General features: G+C 39.4%; 1 protein-coding gene across 4 annotated transcripts in view; it reads left to right on the forward strand.

Moving 5' to 3' along the window:
• The window catches only part of MTA1 (metastasis associated 1), a 732,036-nt gene that overhangs the window by 258,663 nt on the left and 455,364 nt on the right, over positions 1-18,009 (forward strand). For all 4 annotated transcript variants that reach the window (XM_053697863.1, XM_053697862.1, XM_053697866.1 and 1 more), the window contains 3 exons: positions 13,536-13,599; positions 17,221-17,338; positions 17,437-17,539. In XM_053697863.1, coding sequence (XP_053553838.1) covers positions 13,536-13,599; positions 17,221-17,338; positions 17,437-17,539 — 285 coding nt within the window. The remainder of the gene's footprint in view (positions 1-13,535; positions 13,600-17,220; positions 17,339-17,436; positions 17,540-18,009) is intronic.

The raw sequence follows: 18,009 nt of genomic DNA on the forward strand, positions 1-18,009 counted from the left end.
TCATCCGTGTACTTTTGCTTTGGTATTGGTATCCCACAAGTAATGATGACCCGTGGACTGATCACACTTAACAGAAGAAAACATAATTTATGCTTACCTGATAAATTCCTTTCTTCTGTAGTGTGATCAGTCCACGGCCCGCCCTGTTTTTTAAGGCAGGTAAATATTTTTTAAATTATACTCCAGTCACCACTACACCCTTGGCTTCTCCTTTCTCGTTGGTCCTTGGTCGAATGACTGGAGGTGACGTAGAGGGGAGGAGCTATATAGCAACTCTGCTGGGTGAATCCTCTTGCACTTCCTGTAGGGGAGCAGTTAATATCCCACAAGTAATGATGACCCGTGGACTGATCACACTACAGAAGAAAGGAATTTATCAGGTAAGCATAAATTATGTTTTTTACAGTGTTTAACAAACTTTAAGGGTTGCCTAGGTGCATTGACGTGCAGTTATAGCTCCTCAAATTTGGAATATGACTAGGGCACACCGCTCCTCTAACGCTAATGAGGAGGGTAGAGGGTCTCTATTTAGGATACCCTTCACATGTGATCTCATATAGGTAGCAGTTAGCTAAACTATGAGGGAGATCCCATAATATGGTCAGTATAAGTGTGCAAAAGTATTCAACATTTACAAAGAAAAATAACTGTTAAAGAGATAAAGCGTTCTTAGCTAGAGTCAATGTCAACAATGCAATTTCTAATAGGAATTGGTAACATCAACAAATATACTTCTATAACTTATGGGGAAATGGACATGTAATTTTGAGTGACTCTTGGAGGAGGTATATATGATCAGATAATTAAACTTCATAAAAAGTACTGTCACAGAAAAGTAAGGCAATACAATAATGGCCAGTACTGTTTTTTTAAACAGATCCATAGGGCCCTTAGATGTAGTATTGCGAGACTCTCAGCCTATTCCTAGACGCTGGGGAATACCTTCTGGTGCATAATAGGCCATCTCACCGATCTCCATATACCCATAGAGAAAGTCTAAAGAGAAGGGATCATAGTGACAAAGGGGCCCTCCACGCATAGGCTGATGCTCCTGCCGCATCCTTCTGATCCGTGTCGCAAACGACGATTGTTGCTCTGATGAATCTGGTTCATCTGGTTTACCAAGTAGGAGTAGTGCAAGGTGCAGTTGGCGACTCACTGTGATCTGTTGGGCCCATATATTCACTGCGGGATCAATTTTATTGTCCTGGACTGTAGGGGCCAGATTCTGTGCTGAAGGACCCAGCTCTATCTGGGGATCGTTCTGGCGTGATGTAATGTATAATAGAATCATCCCTCTGTCTAAACGCTCAATTACTCCAGCATGGAAGGTAAACGCTGTGTGAAGCCCTTTATTCTCCATTGTGCAATCTGTTGTTCCCTCTGTAGCTGGCAAGGGTGCTAGTGTTTCATGCATAGTTTTCTGGAGTATTAACGGTTTACCATCCAGTGTATTCATTTTTTTATGGGTTGTACTCATAATCAGATGAAAGGCTGTTTGCAGTAGGAGCATTGAGGGGATTGTGGAAAATGTCTCTGAGATCATCTAAGAAGGCTTTGTGATAATAGGAGAACAAATAGCTTATTTCACTAATTTAGCGTGTTGCCTCCATGGTAGTTATACTCTTATCAGGAAATAATTGACCATGAGCTAGTGACGTATGGGATATACATTCCTACCAGGAGGGGCAAAGTTTCCCAAACCTTAAAATGCCTATAAATACACCCCTCACCACACCCACAATTCAGTTTTACAAACTTTGCCTCCCATGGAGGTGGTGAAGTAAGTTTGTGCTAGATTCTACGTTGATATGCGCTTCGCAGCAGGCTGAAGCCCATTTTCCTCTCAGAGTGCAGTGAATGTCAGAGGGATGTGAAGAGAGTATTGCCTATTTGAATACAATGGTCTTCCTCTAGGGGATCTATTTCATAGGTTCTCTGTTATCGGTCGTAGAGATTTCTTCTCCTACCTCCCTTTTCAGATCGACGATATACTCTTATATACCATTACCTCTACTGATTCTCGTTTCAGTACTAGTTTGGCTATCTACTATATGTAGATGAGTGTCTTGGGGTAAGTAAATCTTATTTCTATTTATGACACTCTAAGCTATGGTTGGGCACTTTATATATATATATATATAAAGTTCTAAATATATGTTTTAAACTTATATTTGCCATGATTCAGGTTAATCAGTATTCCTTTTTTCAGACTGTCAGTTTCATTATTTTTGGGAAAATGCATATGAATTAATATTTTTTCTTACCTTCAAAAATTTTTAAATTGACTTTTTTCCTTGCGGACTGTTAGGCTCGCGGGTGTAGAAAATGCCTCAATTTATTGCGTCATTCTTGGCGCGAACTTTTTTGGCGCAAAATTTCGTCATTTCCAGCGCCATAGTTGACGCCGGAAGTTTACACAAGTTTGAGTCATTTTTTTGACGCATGTGTGTTAGACGTTTTTTTGCGCCAAAAAATGTGGGCGTCATTTTTGGCGCCAAAAATTGTGGGCATCATACTTGGCGCCAGTTTTTTTCACATTATTTCAGTCTCACTTTTTTGTTGCTTCTGGTTGCTAGAGGCTTGTTTGTTTTTCATTTTTTCCCATTCCTGAAACTATCATTTAAGGAATTTGATAATTTTGCTTTATATGTTGTTTTTTTCTATTACATATTGCAAGATATTTCAAAAGCTGTTCCTGTATCAGAAAATACTAAGGGATTCCTGATGACTGATATCAGTCCTACCAAAGCTAAGTTCATTTATTTTAATGTTATGAATGTTTATATTTAGCTATGGTTTGTAATAAGTTTTTATGATAAACTTTTACATGCAGAGTCCATTAGTATTTATGCATTATCTATTGCTATTCTTTTTACATCTTATGTACAAGATATATTTAGGAATTTATAAGAATATTTTTCTGATTCTAGTATAAAGGCTTTGTCTGCAATTCCGCCTTCTAATAAAATTTTTAGGTCTTTTTTAAACTTCATTTAGTTGATGGTTTCAAATGACCAACAACATACTGAATTATCCTTCTCTGATGGTGTATTTTCTCATTCAGAATATTCTTCATCAGATATTGACACTAACAAATCTACTTTTTTTATTTTTATATAGAGTACATTCGTTTTTTGTTGAATAGGTGTTGATTATTTTGGATATTGAAGTAACTAGTTCTTTTGATTAAGACTAGCTAACATTTAAATTCTGCTTATTAACCTTCTGTGGTTTCTTCAGAGGTTTTTTTCCAGTTACTGATACTAGGGAATGGAATGGGCCGGGAATTTCTTTTATTCCTTCTTTAAGGTTTTTAATTATATCCTTTGCTGGCAGTTCGTTTTAAGTTTTGAGGAAGATCCCTCAAGTTAATGGGACTATCTCTACTCTTGCTAACATACTACTATTCCTATAGCAGATAGTATTTATTTTTTTCCTTGAGTAACTTGTATCTTCTTTAAGGAAAATTATTTATTTTCAGGTACTTTTCTTAGACCTGTAATTTATTTGGCTGATGTTGCAACTGCTTCAGTTTTCTGGTTGGATACTTTAGTGCAACAAGTATCGGATTATGATTTGTTTAGCATTGTTAAGTTGATCTACATGCTAATAATTTCATTTGTGTCGTCATTTTTTTGATATTTTCGCAAATGAGGTTTAATCTATGTTTTTAGCTATTTCAGCTAGAAGAACTTTATGATTTCAATCTTGGAATGCTAATTTGATTTCTAAATTCCATATATCTTTTTTTCCAAGGTAATCAATTATTTGGTTCACAATTGGATTCAATTCTTCAACTGTTACTCTGGGCTACAAGATTGAGTTCTAAGGCTAAATATTAAGCTTTTTTTCTTACTAAGGAAAGGAATTCTAAATTCTTCCCCAAGTAACATGTTTATAATTGGAAGTTTTCTTCATTCAATTTAAGCCATTTAAAAAATCAAAGTCAGCTCCCCAATTTTGCATTTAGGTGCAGTTCTTATTCCAGCTTAGCTGGTAAGGGGCAGGTTAAGACTTTTTTTTTAATAAATTTGTTTGGTTCAATTCGGTCCAAATTTCTTAGATTTGGATACAGAATAGGATTCAGAGTAAAACCATCTGTGAGAAGTATTTTTTCTCTCTCTAACATATTCCAGCTATTCCAGTAAGGCTCACACTTTCCTGAAGTGTGTTTCAGTCCTATATGTATTAGGTACTTGTGAAGCGCGACTGGTCACCCGTTGGGGCTCAAGGCGCTGTTCAGACCTGGAGTTTTCTGGGTTATTTATACCAGTTCCTTTTTAGGAACAGGATTTGGGGTTTTTATTCAAAACTATTCATTATTTCAAAGATAGAAAATCTTTTTGAATTGTCATATATGTATACCATCTTTTAGAATGGAGTTTATATGGTCTAGTCTGCCTTTTTGGTCAGTAATGGCATTATTTGTTTACAATAGATACAATAGATGCATATCTTCATTTTCTGTTTTCATTCAGATTATTTTCATTTTCTGAGATTCTCTTTTTTTTTGACAAGCATTACCAATTTGTTGCTTTTCCTTCTGGTCTAGCGACAACTCTAAGAATCTTTTCAAGGTTCTCAGTGTTTCCTTATTGGACGGTCTCGTGGTACTGGCTCAGTCTTTTCGTTCTGCGGAATCTCATACGATTCAACTTTTGTTGTTTCTTCAAGACCTGGTTAGAGGATCTTTTTATCAAAAGCTGTTTGATTCCTCAGACAAGGGTCACCTTTTTTAGGTTTCCAGATAGATTGTGTCAATGTCTTTGTCTCTAGCAGACAAGTGACAATTTTATTGGGTTCCGTTTGTCGGAACCTTCAGTCTCTATTATTTCCTTCACTTGCTATATGCATGGAAGTTTTAGGTACTATGGCTGCAGCATTGGATTCGATTCCCTTTGCTCATTTTCATAAGAAACCTTTCCAGTTTTTTATACTGAATTAATGGTGCAGGGATTCTAGGATATCACTTTTTATATCTTTGAATCCCAATGTTCAACTATCTTTGATTTGGTGGTTAGATCACTATCATATAGTTCTACGGGTCTCTTCGGTTCATTCAACCTGGACCATGATCACTACAGGTGCAAGTCTTTTAGGTTGAGAGGCTGTCTGGGGATCTCTGTCAGCACAAGGGGTTTGGAAATCTCAGGAGGCGAGATTACCAATCGATATTTTGGAACTCCGTGCATTTTTTAGAGTTCTTCAGTTTTGGCTTCTTTTTTAAGAAAGAAACGTTATTGTTTTTCAGACAGATAATGTCACAACTGTGGCGTATGTCAACCATCAGGGTGGGACTCTCAGTCCTTAGGCTGTGAAAGAAGTATCTCGGATACTTGCTTGGGCTAAATCCAGCTCCTGTCTAATTTCTGCGGTCCTTTTCCCAGGTATAGACAATTGGGAAGCGGATTATCTCTGTCAATCAAGCTTTACATCCGGGAGAATGGTCTCTTTACCCTGATGTATTTTTTTCAAATTGTTCAGATGTGAGGGCTTCCAGAAATAGATTTGATGGCATCTCATCTAAACAAGAAACTTCCCAGCTATCTGTCCAGATCCAGGGATCCTCAGGCGGAAGCAGTGGACGCATTGTCGCTTCCCTGGAATTATCAACCTGCTTATATCTTTCCACCTCTAGTTCTTCTTCCAAAAGTGATTTCCAAAATCCTAATGGAGCGTTCGTTTGTACTGCTGGTGGCTCCAGCATGGCCTCACAGGTTTTGGTATGCGGATCTCGTTCGGATAGCCAGTTGCCAACCTTGGACACTTCCGTTAAGGCCAGACCTTCTATCTCAAGGCCCATTTTTCCATCAGGATCTCAAATCATTAAATTTGAAGGTATGGAGAATGAACGCTTGATTCTTACTCATAGAGGTTTCTCTGACTCAGTGATTAATACTATGTAGCAGGCTCGTAAATCTGTATCTAGGAAGATTTATTACCGAGTCTGGAAGACTTACATTTCTTGGTGTTTTTCTCATAAATTCTCTTGGCATTCTTTTAGAATTCCTAGAATTTTTCAGTTTCTTCAGGATGGTTTGGATAAGGGTTTGTCTGCAAGTTCCTTGAAAGGACAAATCTCTGCTCTTTCTGTTCTTTTTCACAGAAAGATTGCTAATCTTCCTGATATTCATTGTTTTGTACAGGCTTTGGTTCGTATCAAGCCTGTCATTAAGTCAATCTCTCCTCCTTGGAGTCTTAATTTGGTTCTGAGGGCTTTACAGGCTCCTCCGTTTGAACCTATGCATTCTCTGGATATTAAATTACTTTCTTGGAAAGTTTTTTGTTCCTTTTGGCCATCTCTTCTGCTAGAAGAGTTTCTGAGTTATCTGCTCTTTCTTGTGAATCTCCTTTTCTGATTTTTCATCAGGATAAGGCGGTGTTGCGGACTTCATTTAAATTTTTACCTAAAGTTGTGAATTCTAACAATATTAGTAGAGAAATTGTTGTCCCTTCATTGTGTCCTAATCCTAACAATTCTCTGGAGAGATCTTTACATTCTTTGGATGTGGTTAGAGCTTTGAAATATTATGTTGAAGCTACTAAAGGTTTCAGAAAGACTTCTAGTCTATTTGTTATCTTTTCTGGTTCCAGGAAAGGTCAGAAGGCTTCTGCCATTTCTTTGGCATCTTGGTTAAAGTCTTTGATTCATCATGCTTATGTGGAGTCGGGTAAGTCCCCGCCTCAAAGGATTACGGCTCATTCTACTAGGTCAGTTTCTACTTCCTGGGCTTTTAAGAATGAAGCTTCTGTTGATCAGATTTGCAAAGCAGCAACTTGGTCTTCTTTGCATACTTTTACTAAATTCTACCATTTTGATGTTTTCTCTTCTTCTGAAGCAGTTTTTGGTAGAAAAGTACTTCAGGCAGCTGTTTCAGTTTGATTCTTTTGCTTATTATTTGGGTTGTGGATCTTTTTCAGCGGAATTGGCTGTCTTTATTTTATCCCTCCCTCTCTAGTGACTCTTGCGTGGAAGTTCCACATCTTGGGTATCTGCTATCCCATACGTCACTAGCTCATGGACTCTTGCTAATTACATGAAAGAAAACATAATTTATGTAAGAACTTACCTCATAAATTAATTTCTTTCATATTAGCAAGAGTCCATGAGGCACACCCTTTTTGTGGTGGTTATGATTTTTTTGTATAAAGCACAATTATTCCAATTCCTTATTTTTTTGATGCTTTCGCTCCTTTCTTATCACCCCACTTCTTGGCTATTCGTTAAACTGAATTGTGGGTGTGGTGAGGGGTGTATTTATAGGCATTTTAAGGTTTGGGAAACTGCCCCTCCTGGTAGGAATGTATATCCCATACGTCACTAGCTCATGGACTCTTGCTAATATGAAAGAAATTAATTTATCAGGTAAGTTCTTACATAAATTATGTTTTTCTTCTACTAGATACGACGAGTCCACAGATTCATCCTTACTTGTGGGATATTATCCTCTTGCTAACAGGAAGTGGCAAAGAGCACCATAGCAGAGCTGTATATATAGCTCCTCCCTTCTCTCCACCCCCAGTCATTCTCTTTGCCTATACTAGTAATAGGAAGAGGTAAAGTGAAAGAGGTGTTAAAATGATAGTTTTTATTTTCTTCAAGCAATACTTTTTTTATTTTAAATGGTACAGGTGAGTGCTATTTTTCCTCAGGCAGCAGATGGATGAAGATGTCTGCCTGGAGGCTGATGATCTTAGCAGTTGTCACTAAGATCCAGAGAAGTTCCCACAGAATGGCTGAGGAGTACTTGAGAAGCTTCAGTGTGGGGAACGTTTTTCATGCTACAAGCATTGAGGTATGTTCAGTAGTTTTTTTCTGGAGAGACTGTGTTATTTCAGAACTGGCTGACATAGTTCCCATAAGGGAAGCGGTAAGCAGTAATCCTACATGTAATAGAAGGGGTATTACTGGGACCTGTATATTATGGGCTAAAAATTTGGTTGACACTGGTAACAAAATGTTTTGATGACAAAACGGTTTTATGCTTAGGGGCAACTTAATGTTTTTATGAGCAAACGTTTTTATGGCTGATGGCTCTGGAGGGTTTCACATGGCTTACAATTTTAGATTGGGTATATGAAAAACCCACATGGCTAGTTTCTGGACCGCTTTACAGCGGTTTTTACTAGGCAGAAAGACATCGATATAGATGGGCGGGGCCTAATTTCGCGCCTCAGATGCGCAATTGAAATGCTTATGAAGGCAGCAAGCTCCAGCTCCGGTGGGCCTAAGCTGAAGATTTAGCCTAAACGAAGGGATAGTGTGAATTATCAGACCCCTGAGGGCAGGTAGGCGCCACAGCAGAGCTGTGGTGAGGTGCAGGGGGTTGCTATCTTATTTTTCATAAAGTTTTTTGAGTTTCCATAAAGGGTTAAGTATACCTTACTTGTGGTGCAATCTTAGCTAGCAAGATAAGACACATATATGCTAAAATTGTGATATTTATTACATTTTAAAGCAGTTTTCGAAACATTGTATGCTTTTTTACTCTTAAAGGCGCAGTACCGTTTTTCAAATTATTGTTTTTTTCACTAAATAAAGTGTTTTCAAGACTTTTTGTGGTTATTACTAGCCTGTTTCAACATGTCTGACATTGAGGAAAGTCAATGCTCTATGTGTTTAGAAGCCATTGTGGAACCCCCACTTAAAATGTGTCCCTCATGTACTGAAAGGTCCTTACATTGCAAAGAACATATTTTAGGTGATAAAAGTATGTCAGGATGATTCTCAGTCTGAAGAGAATCAGGTTATGCCATCCAATTCTCCCCAAGTGTCACAACCTTTAACGCCCACTCAAGCGACGCCAAGTACTTCTAGTGCGTCTAATTCTTTTACCCTGCAAGATATTGCTGCAGTTATGTATACTACCCTTACAGAGGTATTATCTAAACTACCAGGTTTACAGGGTAAGCACAGTAGGTCAGGTATTAGAGTAAATGCTGAGCCCTCTGATGCTTTATTGGCCATCTCCGATGTACCCTCACAGTGTTCAGATCTGGGGGTAGGGAAATTGCTGTCTGAGGGAGAGCTTTCAGATTCAGGAAATGTGTTCCCTCAAACAGACTCGGACGTGACGGCCTTTAAATTTAAGCTTGAACACCTCCGCCAGTTACTCAGGGAGGTTTTTGCGACTCTGGATGATTGTGACCCTATTTTAATACCATCAGAGAAATTGTGTAAAATGGATAAATATCTAGAGGTCCCTACTTACACTGTTTTTCCTGTCCCTAAGAGGGTTTCGGACATTGTTACTAAGGAATGGGATACACCAGGCATTCCGTTCTCTCCCCCTCCTACTTTTAAGAAAATGTTTCCAATATCTGACACCATTCGGGATTCTTGGCAGACGGTCCCTAAGGTGGAGGGAGCTATTTCTACCCTGGCTAAGCGTACAACTATACCTATTGAGGACAGCTGTGCTTTCAAAGATCCTATGGATAAAACATTAGAGGGTCTTTTATAGATATTGTTTATTCATCAGGGTTTTCTTCTACAACCTATAGCGTGCATTGTTCCAGTTACTACTGCAGCAGCTTTTTGGTTTGAGCCTCTAGAGGAGTCTCTTAAGGTTGAACCCCTTTAGATGATATTTTGGATAGAATTAAGGCTCTCAAGCTAGCTAATTCTTTTATTACCGATGCAGCTTTTCAAATGGCTAAATTAGCGGCAAAAAATGCAGGCTTTACCATTCTAGCGCGTAGAGCGTTATGGCTTAAGTCTTGGTCTGCTGATGTGTCATCAAAATCTAATCTTTTAGCTATTCCTTTTAAAGGTAAGACCCTATTCGGGCCTTAACTAAAGGAAATAATTTCTGACATTACTGGAGGTAAAGGTCATGCCCTTCCTCAGGACAAGACTGTTAAATTGAGGGCTAAACAAAATAATTTTCGTTCCTTTCGAAACTTTAAAGGTGGACCCTCTACTTCCTCCTCCGCCACAAAGCAGGAGGGCAATTTTGCACAATCCAAGTCAGTCTGGAGACCTAACCAGACCTGGAATAAAGGTAAACAGTCCAAGAAGCCCGCTGCTGCTACCAAGACAGCATGAAGGGGCACCCCCCGATCCGGGACCGGATCTAGTAGGGGGCAGACTTTCTCTCTTCGCTCAGGCTTGGCAAGGGACGTTCAGGATCCCTGGGCATTAGAAATCGTGACCCGGGGGGGGGGGGGGGGGGGTTGGGGTTGGGTATCGACTAGAATTCAAGGATTTTCTCCCAAGAGGGAGATTTCATCTTTCACGTTTGTCTGTAGACCAGACAAAAAGAGAGGCGTTCTTACGCTGGGTAGAAGACCTATATACCATGGGTGTAATCTGCCCAGTTCCAAAACTAGAACAGGGGCAGGTGTTTTACTCAAATGTCTTCGTGGTTCCCAAAAAAGAGGGAACCTTCAGACCAATTTAATATCTCAAATGCCTAAACAAATTTCTCAGAGTCCCATCGTACAAGATGGAGACCATACAAACAATTTTACCAATGATCCAGGAGGGTCCATATATGACCACCGTGGACTTGAAGAATGCGTATCTTCACATTCCTATCCACAAAGATCATCACCAGTTTCTCAGGTTCGCCTTCCTGGACAAACACTACCAGTTTGTGGCCCTCCCTTTCGGGTTGGCCACAGCTCCCAGAATCTTCACAAAGGTACTAGGGTCCCTTCTGGCGGTTCTAAGGCCGCGGGGCATAGCGGTGGCGCCCTATCTGGACGATATTTTGATTCAGGCTTCAACTTACCATCTAGCCAAATCTCACACGGACATCGTGTTGTCTTTTCTAAGAACTCACGGGTGGAAGGTGAATATACAAAAGAGTTCACTAGTTCCACTGACAAGAGTTTCATTCCTAGGGACTCTCATAGACTCGGTAGACATGAAAAGTTTTCTGACGGAGGTCAGAAAGTCAAAGATACTAACTACTTGCCGAGCACTTCAGTCCATTCCTCGGCTATTAGTGGCGCAGTGTATGGAGGTCATTGGATTAATGGTAGCGGCAATGGACATTGTTCCGTTTTGCTCGCTTACATCTCAGACCACTGCAGCTGTGCATGCTCAGACAGTGGATTGGGGATTATGCGGATTTATCTCCGCGGATAAATCTGGATCTAGAGACCAGAGACTCTCTTCTTTGGTGGTTGTCACAGGATCATCTGTCCCAGGGAATGTGCTTCCGCAGGCCAGCATGGGTCATAGTGACGACGGACGCCAGCCTCTTGGGCTGGGGTGCAGTCTGGAATTCCCTGAAGGCTCAGGGTGTTTGGATTTAGGAGGAGTCCCTACTACCAATCAATATTCTGGAACTGAGAGCAATATTCAACGCGCTTCAAGCGTGGCCTCAGTTGGCTTTGGCCAAATTCATAAGATTCCAGTCGAACAATATCACAACTGTAACATATATCAATCATCAAGGGGGAACAAAGAGTTCTCTAGTGATGACAGAGGTTTCCAAGATAATTCGATGGGCAGAGACTCACTCTTGCCATCTATCCGCAATCTATATCCCAGGAGTAGAGAACTGGGAAGCAAATTTTCTAAGTCGACAGACTTTTCATCCGGGGGAGTGGGAGCTCCATCCGGAGGTGTTTGCGGCATTGATCCGTCAATGGGGCACACCGGAATTGGATCTGATGGCATCTCGTCAGAATGCCAAACTTCCTTGTTACGGGTCCAGATCAAGGGATCCCCAAGCAGTACTGATAGATGCTCTAGCAGTACCTTGGTCGTTTAACCTGGCTTATGTGTTTCCTCCTTTTCCTCTCCTCCCTCATCTGATTGCCAGAATCAAACAGGAGAGTGCTTCGGTAATCCTGGACTTGGTATGCAGATCTGGTGGAAATGTCATCTCTGCCACCGTGGAAACTGCCACTGAGACCGGACCTTCTCATCCAAGGTCCGTTCCAACATCCAAATCTAACTTCTCTGCAGCTGACTGCCTGTAGATTGAACGCTTAATCTTATCTAAGCGGGGATTCTAAGCGGTCATTGATACTTTGATTTAGGCTCGTAAGCCTGTCACTAGGAAAATTTACCATAAGATATGGCGTAAATATCTTTATTGGTGGGAATCCAAGGGCTACTCATGGAGTAGGGTTAGGATTCCTAGGATTTTGTCCTTTCTCCAAGAAGGATTGGAGAAGGGATTATCGGCTAGTTCCTTAAAGGGACAAATTTCTGCTTTGTCAATTTTACTACCCAAGCGTCTGGCGGATGTCCCAGACGTTCAATCTTTTTGTCAGGCTTTAGTCAGAATCAAGCCTGTGTTTAAACCTATTGCTCCGCCATGGAGTTTGAATTTAGTTCTCAATGTTCTTCAAGGGGTTCCGTTTGAACCTTTGCATTCCATGGATATTAAGCTTTTATCCTGGAAAGTTTTGTTCTTAGTTTCTATCTCTTCTGCTCGAAGGGTGTCTGAGCTTTCTGCGTTACAATCTGTTTCGCCTTATCTTATATTCCATTCTGATAAGGTGGTTTTGCGTACTAAACCTGGATTTCTTCCTAAGGTTGTTTCAAATAAGAATATTAATCAGGAAATTGTTGTTCCTTCCCTGTGTCCTAATCCTTCGTCTAAGAAGGAACGTCTGTTACATAATTTGGACGTGGTTCGGCCCTTGAAGTTTTACTTACATGCGACCAAGGATTTCCGTCAAACATCTTCCCTATTTGTTGTTTGTTCTGGAAAGCATAGGGGTCAAAAAGCTACGGCTACCTCTCTTTGTTTTTGGCTGAAAAGCATCATCCGTTTGGTATACGAGACTGCTGGACAGCAGCCTCCTGAAAAAATTACAGCTCTTTCTACTAGAGCGGTGGCTTCCACATGGGCTTTTAAATACGATTCTTCTGTTGAACAGATTTGTAAGGCTGCGACTTGGTCCTCCCTTAATACCTTTTCCAAATTTTACAAATTTGATACTTTTGCTTCTTCTGAGGCTATTTTTGGGAGAAAAGTTCTTCAAGCAGTGGTGCCTTCTGTTTAGGTATCTGTTTTGTCCCTCCCGTTCATCCGTGTCCTGTAGCTTTGGTATTGTATCCCACAAGTAAGGATGAATCCGTGGACTCGTATCTAGTAGAAGAAAAGGAAATTTATGCTTACCTGATAAATTGATTTCTTCTACGATACGATGAGTCCACGGCGCTCCCTGTCATTTTAGACAGATTATGTTTTTGTTTTCAAACCTTCAGTCACCTCTGCACCTTTTAGCTTTTCTTTTCTCTTCCTATACATTCGGTCGAATGACTGGGGGTGGAGAGAAGGGAGGAGCTATATATACAGCTCTGCTGTGGTGCTCTTTGCCACTTCCTGTTAGCAGGACGATAATATCCCACAAGTAAGGATGAATCCGTGGACTCGTCGTATCGTAGAAGAAATAAATTTATCAGGTAAGCATAAATTTCCTTTTTATAGGGAAAGTTTTTACATACTCTGTTGGCAGTACCCAGGAAGTAAAGTCAATATATCGCTTCATATGTTATTTGTAGCTTATATGTGTTATTGACAATATTAAATTAAATGGTTTTTTTTTTCTTCTCTTTTTAGAGGCAAATGCAGTGTTACACTCCTTAATGAGACTGAATCCCTAAAATCCTACATGGAACGAGAGGTATTTCCTTCTTTCTATTTTTCATCTTTTTTTTAAACTATGTTGTTTGCCCTGTAATCTCTTCTGAAATAACCAAGCTCAATATAAAATATGTTGTCATAATATATTAAAATGGGTGAGTACAGGGAGTAGTTAAGCATCACAACCCGCTCGAGTGTGTGATTCAGATAAATCTAGTATGCTCTCAATTGTTCTCCACAGAAAATTTTGCCAGCAGGGTGTACTATAAACTAGCCGGGTGGGGCAGTGTAGTACTTTCTTATATTGTAACTTTTTTTTTTGCTATCCAAAGCACAAATGAATTTAATAATTAAACATAAATGTAATTATAATTTGTGCAGTAAACATTGAAAATGTTTAATGTTCGTTAATTTAGCCTTATATTGGCTAAAATTATAGCTGGGTGGTGCACCCATTGAAAAGGTCCTGGGAGAACACTGCTTCCACATTGAATAATGTTGGCTGCTTTATTCAGTGTTGGGAACAAACTATATACGTCCTAAGACGTGTGTTTGTTGTGTTTTAAGAACAGTAAAATGCTGTGCCAAGAGGTTCTAGGTATGACTTTTTACCCCATAGTAACTAGTCCTTTACTGGGGTGAGATGATGTGCAATTTGTAAGGATTCTTTTTATAGTAGTAGTTGAAGATTATGTTGCTGCTGTCCCCTCCAGTACGTGAGGCTCAGTCTAATCCTTTATATATCATTCAGGAACTTGAGATCCTCATCCCTTCCAGAACCAGTAGTCAAATGTATTTATCAGAGTGTTAATGGGCCCCATAGTTCTGATTTGTGAGTGGACATCTATAAACACAAGTGTGAACATACATAATATAAATAATTTCAGAGGGGTGCACTGAGTAAGGTTAATGATTGCAATGTGCAAGCAGTCAAAACTATATATAAAATTGTAATGAGAGAGAGATCCAGTCAAACCATGACTTTATTAACACAATAAATATTTTTAAAAGCAAACACAGGTTTATTAGAGAAAGCTATGCAAAAGGCTCATCTCCAATACCTATTTACCAATACGCATTCTTTTGGAAGCTGATACTTGCAAAGTGCACACTGTACTTAAAAGGATGCTCCTATTAGCACACCACATGATTCCAGGCAATTAAAGGAGAGGACAGACACTGTCTTTTTACATAAAGCAGTGCCATATAGCCCCAGCTTATCCACTCCAGACAACAAGGCCACCGGCTTAGTAAACAACCAGCTCAATACTCATCACAAGTGAAGCCGCATCTGAGCAATCGTGTCTCGTCACAGTGGTTAGCGAAGATCACACAGAAGGAGAAATTCTTCAATCATTGCCTCTAGAAAAGTAGGTGTAGTATTGTGACGTCAGACGTGACATAGTTCCATTAGAACGCGTTTTGCCCCTCCTCTTAGGTTGGAACGGGGCTTTGTCAACTATGTTGCTTATGTCTCTCACGACTGTTCTCAAAACATGTATCAAATTTCCATATAGCTTTTCATTACCTCAAATGGCATTCAAGAAACCCCCCCCGTAAGAGTGGTATAAAACCATTTTATAATGCATGCTTGAAAAACATCAATACAATGTTACAAAGTTAACAAATTAACATACAGGATACAGATACAGCACACAAAAACAGCATATATGACCAGGAGGATAGGGACAACCGTTTTATCAGACACATTCTTGTAAGAAGGTAGACAATTCCAATGACTGCTGGGTACTAGTTGATAAATTGGGTTGGCTTCACTCTGTAATGATCCCCCCCCATCCACCCCTCTTCTACTCAATTGAATATATTCAATGCCTATCACTTTAAGGTCCTCAGAATAATATTTCTTCAAGTGCAAATCTACTGCACTATCCTCGAATGATATCATTCCTATGTTCCATTACCCTGTCCTACAGTTCCATTTTAATTTTACCCTCATAGAAGACAATGCCTCTTAAAGAGGCTGTTCCTAGGTGTTTACTCACTATAAAACAAGATACTGAGCTGTTGTTTGTTCCTGGTAGAGCCCTTCTCTCTTTGTGTGCATTTATATATAAGCTTCTCACTCTCATTTTGATAATTAGTATACAAAGGATAAAAACAGTACTGTGCTAGTCTACTCAGATTCAAGATCATCCTCAATCAGGGACTAACATGCTATATTGCATTTAAAGAGAAAATATCAAGCCTGAAAGGATCTTTGCTTTGTCATCTTTTACATTTCTGGCCAGATTCTTTCATCATGTAGTGAGTCCACAAGACATCACATGAGGGATTACACTCCTGTCCACTAGGAGGAGGCAACAACACCCCTGTATACTAAAGCTTAAATCCCTCCCACTCCCTGAATTTTTGCCTCCATGATGAAGTTAAGTGAATTCTGAAGTGCTGATCTACAAGTCGTTGATATTGCTTCTCTATTCTGAGACCTATTTCCCTCTTAGAGTGCCTATAAAGGATAGAGGGGAAGACAATAGTCTGATCAAGGTAGATGCCACAGGTCTTATAGGTGAAATGCAGATTTATCTACCTATCCTTTGGTCTACAGTGTGCTGCACCTTGTGTGATTTATAGCCCTCCCAGTTGAAATACAGATTTATCTTCCAGTATTGGGTTACAGTGTGCTGTTCCTTGTGAGATCCTTGGCACTGGCTTGGATGGGCCAGTCTACTGGAAGTAGTCATCTATAGCTAAGGTAAGCACAGTAGACAAAGGTGCAGACATGTGCATCTTCATAGCCCACCAGGGGGTGCAATAAGGGTTGACATTTTTTTTTTTTTTAAATCTTTTATTGAGATTTTTAGCATAACAGCATAAAGAACATGTTCATTCTTAGTAGCACTAGGATACAGGTATAAACATCTTAACTAGACCATTCAAAAGAAACAAAACGAGAAAAAGACATTAAATAAAAATACGGTCTGCATATTGCAAGGGGGAAGCTCTCAGGACCAGTGGAGGTGGTAAGACGCTCTGATAATAGAGCTTTTCTAAAAGTTGAGGGTATTATTTAACCCTTTCTTTGCTGTGGGTTGTTTGTTAGACTTTACTGTTTTATACAGTTATTTACAGCTCTTATTTCTAAGTATACCTCACTGTAGTATAGATTCCCTTACAGGGATTATTCAGTTTTACATTGTGCAATTATTGCCTATTGTTTCCCTCAAGGGTTAACAACTTGAGTGCCCTTTTCTTCTTACTGCTTCTGTTTATCTCAGATGCATAAACTTCAACCTTTACTTATTTCCTCTATTTTCTACTATTGAGCAAATTGGTGCAGCCCAGGTCTCTAGACCATCAGCTGATCCTTTGGAAGGGTGATCCACTGATTTGACCCTTTTAAACTTTTTCTTACTTGTAAGGATATTAAGGTATGTTCCGTTGCTCATGTGTGTACCTCATGTGCTCAGTCAATGCCTAATTCTAGACAAGGTTGCTTTTGCATAACTAAAGGCAATAGAAAATGGAGGGGTACAGGCACAAAGAGAGAGCTTTTCAAATTTAAGAAATTATTTTTCAATAACACTATATTTTTTGGGGGATTTCAAGATCTATAAATCCATACAGCCCAGTAGTTTGTATATAATTTTTGATAAAACTGCTTTTGTAGATATTTTGTAATTTTGTTTTCTTATCTTTCTAGGACTTTTTCTTTTATTCTTTAGTTTATGATCCACAACAGAAAACTCTATTGGCAGATAAGGGAGAGATTCGAGTGGGCAATAGATATCAGGCAGATATTATGGATTTACTCGAAGAGGGTAAAGTAATATATAGTTTACATGTAATTACATGTTTTATTTCCTTTTATGTGTCATTAGAATGTGCAAATAATTATAACCCCCCCTGGCCTTTGCAGGTGTGGCTGATGGCCGAGAACAAATTAATCTAGAAACAAAAGTATGGGAAGCCAGTAACCCACTTACAGATAAACAGATTGACCAGTTTTTGGTGGTAGCACGGTAAGTATTTTGTATATGAAGCCGTAGAAATGAATTGAAATGAGAATAGTTTTTAGTTATGTGGCTTCTCTTGTGTAGCAGTATAACTTATTTTAGAGCTGTTGTTTTCATACCTTGAGCTAGAAGGATCCAATTAGAAGAAGTGTGATAACCAAATACATTAAAATACATTCAAAATTTCTGCCATGTATAAGAAACATGAAACCTTAAATTATTATTGGGATTTCAATATTTTTTTTGCTCTTCTTAAATGGAGTTAATGTAGACTAAATATTTATAGCTATTTTCTTCCTAAATGGAAAGAGTCCACAGCTGCATTCATTACTTTTGGGAAATAAGAACCTGGCCACCAAGAGGAGGCAAAGACACCCCAGCCAAAGGCTTAAACACTCCTCCCACTTCCCTCATCCCCCAGTCATTCTTTGCCTTCCGTCCCAGGAGGTTGGCAGAGAAGGGTCAGAAGTTTGTTT

Source organism: Bombina bombina, chromosome 1, assembly GCF_027579735.1.
Source record: "Bombina bombina isolate aBomBom1 chromosome 1, aBomBom1.pri, whole genome shotgun sequence".
NCBI lineage: Eukaryota > Metazoa > Chordata > Amphibia > Anura > Bombinatoridae > Bombina > Bombina bombina.